Source organism: Anoplopoma fimbria, chromosome 21 (assembly GCF_027596085.1).
Source record: "Anoplopoma fimbria isolate UVic2021 breed Golden Eagle Sablefish chromosome 21, Afim_UVic_2022, whole genome shotgun sequence".
Taxonomy (NCBI): Eukaryota; Metazoa; Chordata; class Actinopteri; order Perciformes; family Anoplopomatidae; genus Anoplopoma; species Anoplopoma fimbria.
In genome coordinates this window covers 11,813,741-11,824,731 of record NC_072469.1, presented here as the reverse complement: position 1 = coordinate 11,824,731, position 10,991 = coordinate 11,813,741, and the positions used below count along the sequence as shown (strand labels likewise).

The 10,991-nt window shown below is 41.6% G+C and overlaps 1 protein-coding gene across 1 annotated transcript in view; it reads left to right on the top strand.

The window, feature by feature from the left end:
* The first annotated feature begins 532 nt into the window (after nt 1–532).
* LOC129111099 (phospholipid phosphatase-related protein type 4) overlaps nt 533–10,991 on the top strand; it is a 34,457-nt gene continuing 23,998 nt past the window's right edge. The window contains exon 1 of the mRNA XM_054623395.1: nt 533–604. Coding sequence (XP_054479370.1) covers nt 533–604 — 72 coding nt within the window. The remainder of the gene's footprint in view (nt 605–10,991) is intronic.

The window sequence follows — 10,991 nt, the reverse complement described above, 5'->3', positions numbered from 1 at the left end:
CAAATAATGTCATGATATCTGCACGTGCGCCAACGTGAGCTGACAGGATGTAGTGCGACAATCATGTTCTTCTTAAATGTGGAAAACATTCATTTTTATCCTCGTAAGTCTGATCCATCCATTTTCAGAGCCAGCAGCAGTCATATGCTGTCAACCACCTTCCTCCCCAGTGCGCCTGCGCTACCTCTCCTCCTCCTCCCTCTCCTCCTCCTCCTCCTCCCTCCGTAGCAGTGGCTCCGTTCTCTACCTGACAGCTCTTCAGAGGACGCGCACACAGCCGAGCCCGGGGCTCCTCGCTTGCAGTGATATAAAAAAAAAAAAAAAAAAAAAAAAAGGCCGCGCGGGTCGGTGTGTTTCGGGAAGGGGGGAGTCTGGGCTGGATACCGGCCGGCTGTCGTCCCCGATCACACCCCGCTCCGCACGGCGGCATGGAGCGCTCCTGATCCCGGCAGGACGCCCCGGAGAGCTCAGCCATCCTTCCCCGCGTCTCATCTCGGATCTCTCTATCTTTGGATATTTGTGAGGCCCGGCCATGTCTGCCAGAGAGAAGGGGACCCTGACCAAAGACAGCGTCAGCCTGCTGCCCTGTTTCTATTTTGTAGAGGTGGGTTCGCGCTGCATGCCCCCCCCCCCCATATCAAACCATACTAGACCCCAACATGTAGTCTGTAGTCTTGTATAACTATCACCAAGGATCATTAGAAAGGCTCCCTATGACGAACAGCTCATGACTCCACTGATACTATTTTAATATGTAGGTCACAGGAGACGTGCAGTGTGCATATGTGGTGCGTTCAAGTGAGTTTCCTCCACTACAAAAGCCTATTATGATGCATCACAGTATTATTTATCACCTCTACATAGCCACCTGTTCTCACAATGTAGACATGGCTACATCACCAATGGTGCTCAGACATGCATTGTTGCTTTTGCATTGCTTTTGCACTGTGTGTATTCACATAGAAGACATGTGTCCATCGGAGACAGGAGACCTGATGAAGGACGAGCACATTGACACACACTTCTTTGTGTCTATATTTGTTTAGTTTAAACTTCCAACCAACAGGAGACCTTGATTATTTTTGTATTAGTACTTGCGATCATTTCGATTCAAACATGTCATTTTCATCATACTTTCCGCGCTGGAAATGGCTGAAGCATCCCCATGGGAGAATAAATAGCATTATGAGCAGCAAAAAGAATAATGCAAACATTCCCACAATGTTTAATGGGAATCTGTGTTTACAGGACGGTTCAGCCACGATGCATGTGGATGTTTTGTCTTTTTTTGCCATTTTTTTTTTTTTACATCAGGACGTTTGGTTCATCAGAATAGGATTTTTAACATGGGCGGATGATTTCAAACATCTCGGTGCAGATTGCATGCAGCTTCAGGTGACTGTCACTTGTTTCCCCTGCTGTGCTCTTTATGTACGCTCTAATTCACCGCTGTCCTGTGGCTCTTCGATCAAACCGGCATCTCCTACATTACCAGAGTTGCCTCTAATGCTGTGTGATGGATGTTGTTGGGAGGACCGCATCGTCCCGTGGGTCCCTCTCACAGCGGTGACCTGGTTAGGGGGTTCCCCTGATTTTTCGTGTTGTGTTTGGAGCATTTCATTTACATTTCACTGGGCCTGAACAAGAAATGAGCTCGAGCTTGACGAATCGCTACGGTTCCTGTTCACCGGAGGATTTTGCTGCCCTCTATTTTACAAACAGCAGTAAGCATTTAAACTAGGCCAATGCTGGAAGTTAATTCTACTCAGTGAACTACAGCACTTGTGCACATAATTAGGGCCCGCTTGGGCTCATTCCCTGAGTGTCAGTGGCTGGTATGCACAGAGCCGAGGTGGTGGCCCGATCGGCTCAATCCCATCCCGCTCTCCAGTCAGCCGTGAAGGCAATGTCCCACAATAGCTGTGGAGAGGAGATCAGAGCATGCCAGTCATGATGGATCCCACCTCCACGGGGAGATTCCACTCTGCAATCAGGACTAACGGCTACCTGCCTTGTGAATTCTTAATGCCCACAGCTTTAGAGCCAGAGAGAAGCAGATCTAATACTAGACCTAAACGTAATAAGGGGGTCAAATAAATACTGTGCATTGATATGAGGGTTTGGGTTTAATTCGGAGGAACAGACATTGGTTGACATCAGGTGTTTGGAGTTCAGGCACTTCTACATTCTGCAAATCACATCGGCACAGCATTATTTGTGGCAGTCAACCAAATAGATCAGATTGAGATGTCATCCTCCCACTACGGCTACATCCATGCACACACACTGGCGACAAGTGTGGTTGTTGTAAATTCACATAGAGACGGAACCAGTTTTGAAGATAGGGTTGGTAATATTGAGAAATTAACAGGATTATGCTAGATAAAAAAAAGAATAAAAGGTCACAGGTGGTTGAGAAAAGTCACACCCACAAAGCGTGGTAAACGAGACAGGGTCCATGTTTCAAGTCGAGTCATGGTGAGGGGCTGGGGCGACTCGTCGATGACATCGAATACAAAACTGTGGTGCTTTAACAAGACGGCAGTGTTAGGAAAATCAACATGAGGAGCTTGTTTCTGTTAGCAGTCACTTCAAATTGAGTTTCTAAATCTTGCCCCCCCCCCCCCCCCCCAGGTTAAAAGTGATCATGCATCATCTAACGTTGTTATCATAGACTGTATATAAGAAGGGAACGTAGTCATCATGACGTCAACCAGTGGTTTGTGTACTGCTGTTTTGAAGCTTCGAGTTCGGCAGGTTTGCCGTCGCCATCTTGGTTTGCCAACATGTTGTTTTTTTAAGCAACCAGTGGACAGAAGTGACCATATGAAAGACACTTCCTCATTGGCTTCACTCGGCAGAAACGAAGGCTGAAGCCTGGTTGTTATTCAACCGATTCATATTTTCTCTCTACCTTAACAGCCCTGTATGAGTTATAAAATGTCTTTAGCTAACGTTACAGATGTTGTCACAGTCTGGTGTAACAGACTGTAGATCGTTGCCCTGATGCTGATTGAGTGATAATACTGATTGTCCAGTTCAGGGAAAGAGGTTGCTATGACGCACAGTGATTAAATTAATCTATGTGTCACAGTAATCCATTTGAATTTAAGGTCCAGTATTTTTTCTGATCAGGCATCTGACAACCAGCTTATATCATCCTGTTACAGTGATCCAGAGAAGATGACTGAAGAAAATATTGAAATATTAATGAGACATGTTTTTTATATTTTTGGGGGATAAATTAATTGTTATATTTATCAGGAATTCAAAGGATATATTTTTTTTTACAATAATCACTCCTGTTGTTGTTATGTTAACAGAGCAGCTGTCCAAAAGAACAACATTTGAACACCAAATCTGATTCAAATCAAAACAATTCCCATTCGGGTTCTCCCCAAATGTTGCCATATTCAATTCAGTTTAAATTCAGTTTATTTTGTATAGCCCAGAATCACAAATTACAAATTTGCCTCAGAGGGCTCTTACAATCTCCATATGAACTTCATAAAGTGATAATATGTGAAACGTGTAGGATCTAATGTGATATTTATAAACTGGATTAACTGGACGGTTTCAAGTTTACTTTTAAGTGTATGTAACCAAAATAAGCCAAAGAATTACCATTCCTGATAATCGATTATGAGCTGCTTTTATTAGATTGAAATCCCATACGCCGCGTTCAGGAGCAACTCCCCGTGCTCGCCGTTGACGGACCGGCTGCTCTACTTTAGTTTGTGGTGAAGTGCAGTGAGGCTCCACTGCGAAGCCTTAGGCTGCTTTTCCTGCAAAGTGGAACAAATGGAAGCATGAGGAGGGGCCGAACAACTGTTATCTCCAACGGGGAAAAACAAAAGATGAAATCACATGTTTAATTGTAGACAAAGCCTTTGTGCATCTGCAGAAAAGGTTATCGCTGGCTTCTCTTACCTCACGACTGATTACTCACTGAGCTGGTGTTGATTCTATTAGAACTGGCTTTTTGATGTAGAACATTGACATCTTTCGAGATGCTCTCTCATCCAGATGACTTGTCATCACCTGCTGTGACTTACGTTTTTTTTAAGGTGATGGGCAGCGAACGCGGCCAAAGACAGACTTCCTTAGAGCAGTGATGTCACCAGCTGTGGTGTCCGTCACAATGTAGACATTGACACGCCAAGCAAGAAAAGTGTTAAAGGTTACATTACAAAAAATTTATTAAATCTTCGATCTCACCTCACTCCTTTGTTATTAGCAAAGAGCATGAAAACCAAATACAGCAACTTTCTTTACCCGACTGCAGCCGTCGCTGGTTAAAATGTCAGACATCAGCAGTGTCAGATGAGAACAGCTGTAGCTCATTAACATTTAATACAGTAAAAAAAGTTTGATTCTTATTTGGTTAACGCGATTTAACTGCAGCTGGATTCTGTATTCAGGCAAAAAGAGATGTTCTTGAAGACTGAACTAGAGCGCTCAACTGATCAGTTTAAGAATCTCTCTTTGTGGAGTACAAGAGGCTACGCCATCTGTGAGTTACATTTATTTAGGGCTGCCCCATGAAAGTCGATGAGTCGAATGATCTGTTGCTTAACATTCTTCAAGTCAAGCCTCCGTTTGTTCTTTTGTTTTTGTTTTTCTAGGGGCTGGATCTATAGAACTGGGTGTTCTTGTACAGAATTGAATCATTAACACTGTGGTTGTATAGATATAAATGGTGTTGACAAGGCTGAAAAAGTCACACCGGGACACGAGACAGGAAGCCATGTTTCAATTCAGTCTGCCCCAGTTGACAGACGCACCAAGAACTGGGGGGGCCCCGTCCCTCACAGAGAGAGGGTGCAGTGAGCACTAAGGGCTGCTGGGGCCGCTGAAAAGCTTTTGAGCTACCTTTAACCCACGACTTGTGTCGCAGTGTGCACGACGGCGGGGGGAAATGTGCCCGCCGAGTGGCAGTGTTCCCGGGGTGAGTTCCCATCAGAGGCTCCTCCTGCACTGAGCGACAGCCCCCAGAATGAGATGAATCCCCTGGTCAGACTGCCCCGACAGCAGAGTAAAAATATTAAGCTAATGCTAACGGTAACGAGACCTGGTGGCATCGATGTCATGGATTAAAAAGAACTATGTAGAAATAGCCAGTCATCTCGATGACGGTCTTGTTGCTTATGTTTTTCGCACTAAATGTTATTCAAAAAAACATATATGTGTGTTTGTGGCTGCAGCTGCTGTGGAGTTTTTGAAGAAGTGTTACGTTAATGCTTAAATGCTTGTTGTGCCTGCCATGGCTTCATAGTTCTTTTTATTAATTGTTGCTCATTTTTCTTTATATTTTTTCAGACTTGTTTTCTCTTCCGTTATTTCTAGTGATGCATACATTGGGGAAAGCAGTTGTTTAATTTATAATCAAAGTGTATATGGCTGTATAGTAAATTCATTGTTGGCCGGGACAAAGGTTATTAAAATAATATAACATTTATTATAATAATATAACAGGTGCATCATGTAACATCATCATGACTAAGATTAGTTTTAAGTAACAAGACTTTTACTTGAGTGAAACATTTTAGTGTTGTGAAGCTTCTCCTTTAACACCAGGACAGCTGTCACTATGCTGAGGCTATATTGTACCCCAAAACAAATCACAGACAGGGAAATGATGGCTGAATGTGAATAAAAAGAATGATAAAATGTATCACTCGTGAACAAAACAAAGTTCATAAATGCATTATTGGTAGAAATTCCATAGATTTTTGTAGACTGCAAAAATGATAAGACAATCAGGAAGAAAAAAATGAATGTTTTACTATCACTTTATATTTAATCACTTCCTAGAAAACTGTGTGTACACTGGTTTAAAGTATGCGTGAGGCGCTAATTACATTACATTACAGTCATTTAGCAGACGCTTTTATCCAAAGCGACTTACAATAAGTGTATTCAACATAGGTATTCAAGAGAACTACTAGTCACCAGAAGTCATAAGTGCATCTCCTTTCTTAAACAAGCATCTTAAAGCATAAGCCAGAGCAAAAGTATAGTGCAGAAGCAAATTACTACGAAAACAATAATTGCAACAGACTAATACAAATACAATAAGTGCTACAAACTAATACGAATAGGATAAGTGCAATAAACGAATATGAATACAATAAGTGCAACAACTAATACAAATGCAATAAGTGCTACGAGGAAGGCTCAGGGTAGTACTTCATGAAGTGTTCATTCCACCACTGAGGGGCCAGGACAGAAAAAAGCTGTGACCGGGTGGATCGGCCGCAGGGACCTCTGAGCGACGGGGCAACCAGTCGCCCCGAGGCAGCAGAGCGAAGTGGTCGGGCGGGGGTGTAGGGCTTGACCAAGGCCTGGAGATAGGAAGGAGCTGTTCCTTTCACTGCCCTGTAGGCTAGCACCAGAGTCTTAAACTGGATGCGAGCTCTTACAGGGAGCCAGTGTAGAGAACGGAGAAGGGAAGTTGTGTGAGAGAACTTGGGGCGATTGAACACTAGACGTGCTGCAGCTTTCTGGACAAGCTCCAGAGGTCTGATGGCCGACGCCGGGGCTCCAGCAAGTAGTGAGTTGCAGTAGTCCAGGCGGGAGGTGACCAGAGCCTGGATGAGCACCTGCGCCGTCTCCTCAGTGAGGAAGGGGCGAATCCTCCTGATGTTGTAGAGGAGGAATCTGCAGGAGCGTGTGACCGATGCAATGTTTGCTGATTCTCAGCGCACGTTATTCTTTTATGAATGGCAGTTTATGTGTGGGAAACGGTATATGCATGTTTTTGTGTGTACTCATCGTTGACATGTGGCACCAGGAGGCCATGCTCACAGCTTTTCAGCAGGAACATTAAAAGTCTTTTAAGATGACTTTAACCAAATTTCACTGCTCAACGTTTCTAAGTGGATGGCAAGTAATTATTTGTTGCGTAACAAGTGATTTTAGTCAAAATTTTTGTGGTGGCTTCAGAAGTAAAATAAAGTTGTGTTTTTACCAGATTCATATATACTGTATATATTTAACACTAATTGAAGTAGAAGTCATTTGTATTAAAAGTCTTTTCCCCTATGATCAAACACAACCTGTACATGACTCGAATGACAGGCCTGATTTTTGTTCGAATTTTAAGAAAAAGCTCTAAATATTATGTGAGAAAGTCGGTGATTACAACAACTTCTCTTAAGCAGAGCTCAACATTAACTTTTAGAAATGGTAACCAGTAATCATCTTTTGTTTACTGAAACTGTAAATATGTTTGCCATTTTTTTTCACCTTATATCTTGAATATTTAAGATACTTTGCAGTTCAATAATGAAAATGTGACATATATATATGTGTGTATGTTGTACATGCTTGACGTGCAACTTTCCTTCCAGCTCAATATAGATATTTCTACCAAGACATCACAAATGTCCTTTTGGTTCAGGTTCATCCGGGTTCTTTGTTAGTTAAACCAATCTGCGTATCCGTTTGTGCTGTTGACGGATTAGTCAAACTTTACACCCCACAGTAAACTACTTCATTTGCTCCACCATTGTCTCTATAACAGATGTCTGTATGAACGTGAGTGAATGCAGCAACACACATGTAGCCTTGTCGGTTCTGACATTAACAGTAATATCTAAATATCACTAATACAACACTTATTTAAAATGCATTCATTTTGTTTTATACGTTAAAAAGTGGTTGCAACTGATGAATTGGTTGCCAATTTCCCAACCTGGCAACACTTACTGTGGAGCCCTGCTTTTTAATACTTACAGGGCACTTAAGAACAAACCCGTTCCGAGGCCTTCCAGTCTTTTATTACAATAGTAATGGTAAACCTCATGTGCGTTGCTATGTTGATCCAAGCAACATGTGTTCATCAAGTTCGGTTGTATCCCACTCTCCAAAAGTGGGACAGAATATATTTAACGTTCATTTGGTTCATATTTCTGTTAACAATTGACATTTAAAGGGATGTGGTTTGAATGCAGTAAAAGCTGAGTACAGTGAAGGTTTGTTGTTGCACTTCATAGATGTTCACCTGTTTAATTTGTTAGTTCTGATGCTGTTGTTTGCTGTCAGTTTCGCCACAAACCTAGAATACATTTGGACCTGCAAAAATCATTCTGCATCGGGTCAATCAATAACCCCTGTTGTCTGGAAAAAAGCAAACCTTTTATTTGAAGCTAATGAGACCATTAGAGGCAGATAAACCGATAACGAAAGCATCATTTTTAGCATTTCACTGCACACTTGTGGAAGTCCGAGGAGCCAGTGAGTGACGCCATCATATCAACTCCATTCATAGTGTAGTGATTGGTCCTGTATGTGTCTGACCTGGTTGAATTTTAAAGTTCTCCAGAATCAAATCTTGCTGTTAAAACTGAGCCTGCATTGTGCGGTCCGGATTGTTTGCGATGCTTTTATTTGTCTGTATCAAAAAATATCTGTATCACGTCAGGCTTCGTAGAGTCATATCAGTTGGCCCCATGGCAGGCAGACAAACAGAGGAGGGGGACACTGCCACAGATCCAGTCAGCACGATAGAAAAGAGGCCGATAGTGAGATAGAACAATACGTGACACAGATAACAGAGTCTGTGCGTGCGACGGAAACGGATTGGACCGAAGGCGAGACAACAGAGGACGAGCTGCAGAGAGCAGGCTGGCGGTGAGTGTTAGCAGATGTAGGGCAATGGAGCATCTCTGCTGAGCTGAACCCTCCCAGAGGAGCCGAGTCTTTTCGGAGAAAGACGCTCTGCTCTGTGATTTATCGCTCTGCTGTTCCTCCGCTCTGACTGCGACAGTCACTCAGAAGATTCAACCTTCACCGTCAGTAAAATCAGCCATTAAGTTGATGAGGCAGTCAGTCAGACAGTCATCCAGTTAGTACAACCAATGACTCACTTAAAATAGTCAACTATAGTAACAACAATTTAAGACAGATATGTAGCATGTGTGCTGTACAGCTACTTCTATATTGCTTTTATTTATTTTGCTCTGCGGGTTTATGTTGATTTGTGGGCATCATAATTACATATTCATTCATATTCAATTACATATTTAAATTTTTTGCAAGCAAGGTGCTACCAACTGTTTTTTGCCTTGCCTTTATACGTTTTGTCTCTTTGGATTTCTTTGGAAGCCCCTTTTCCACTTGGTATTTGATTTGACATGGGCCAGTGGTGGTTTGTAAATATACATAGAATCAAATAACTTTAACGAAATGTAATGTGCAGCTCTCAAAACAGTACATTTAACATTCCTCAAATGTAGCACATTCAAACAAACAGACTAAAAAGTACATTTAGTTGAGCACAAATTTAAGCTACTTGTACTTTACTTAATGTCATTTTATCTACTTTATACTTTGTACTTGTACTTTTTACTCCATTACATTTCAGAGGGAAAATATTGCCATTTTTGCTCTCCTTAGCAGCTATAGTCTTTAGTTACTTTTAAGGGTTAAGATTTTACATGAGTTTATGAAAAAGGATATATTTTTATAAATTTGACTACACAAAAGTAATCAAAGAAGTTAGAATTAGCTCCACCTCAACCAACTTCACCTTCAAAGTACTGTTTACATGTAAATGCATCAATAATAACATCATTATAATATCCAGGGTTGAAAGGAATGTTATAGTCAAATAAAAGTACTGTTGCTTGGAATGCATTTTACTCAAGTAAAAGTTTTTGTGTAAAAAAATGTACATAGATGAAAGTAAGAAGTAGGTCAGTTAAAATGTACACTGAAAAAACTTTACTGTGTTACATTTTTAACACAGTCAGCTTTAAAAGTTGCCCCGAGCAGTTTTAAGAAGTGCAAGTTTACAACTTTTTATTTGTAGAGGCAGCTTTCATCTGTTAACTGTCTTTGTGTGTTTATCAGAGTTCGCTTCATAACACATGTATTTATTTTTATTTATTTTTTTTACCTTTATTTTACCAGGACATTCCCAGTGAGATTTAAAATCTCTTTTTCAAGGGAGTCCTGGCCAAGATGGCCGCAAGTACAACCAAAATACTTTAAAAAGAACAGCAAAAAGTTAAAGACAACATAGGAAATTTCACATAAATTTCACATCTAGTTGAAGGTGACTTTGTAGCTCACACCATGATGAAGGTGCAAAAACCTTAAAGGCAACTTTAAAACAGAAATTTGTCCATTTGACCGAAATTTGCAGCTGCTGATAGTTTTAGGATTCAGTAGACAACATAATTAAGGAGGCGGTTTTAGGGTAATATGGCCTTGTAAAGAAAGACAAAATCAACTTTCTCACACAAACTGCAATGATGTGTGTGGAAACTCGGATCACAGACAAATCCTAACACAGCATGGTACACTGAATCAAACATTTTCAAAGAAACTGAGAGACTTGAAGCGCTACCAGTCAGACGCCTCAACTAACTGAGGAAAACTCCATCGCTGTCTGTGCTGTTGGCCCAGCACCCAACAAAAAATAACTGCCAGCCAAAGCCCACTGGAGCCTGCTTTCCATTTTTACACATCTATTATTCAAACTGCACTGTGTCTTCCGTAGTCACTAAGGGCCTGCCAGGAACACTTGAGAGCCAGCGGAGGGATTGTTGTCAGGAAAACTGTCAGAGGAGTTTTATATGGCAGAAGGCTGAACACTTATCCAAATGTGAACACCCAAAGAAGTACGTGCAGAAAGCAGAACATGAAATCTGTATTCCAACTGGACTATGAAATAACACAATGCCAAAATAAAATAGAGGAGTGCACTGGGTACAGTGCCAATCCCCGCAAGGTGTGTCTCCAACGACCACACCTGTATCATGTGATTGAATGTAGGCAAGCCACAATTGGCTAACCCCCTGTCTAGACAACAATGGGCTATAAGGTTTTGTAAAAATACACTTCATTCAAACACAAAAACAAGCGGCGATGTATGCAGGCAATCAGCTTAAAGTTGCTGTATAAACGATTTCAAACAATCTTACCAAAAATATATACAGCAGTGTGTGTATTGTTAGGTCCGTCAGTGGTTAGCCAAACACATC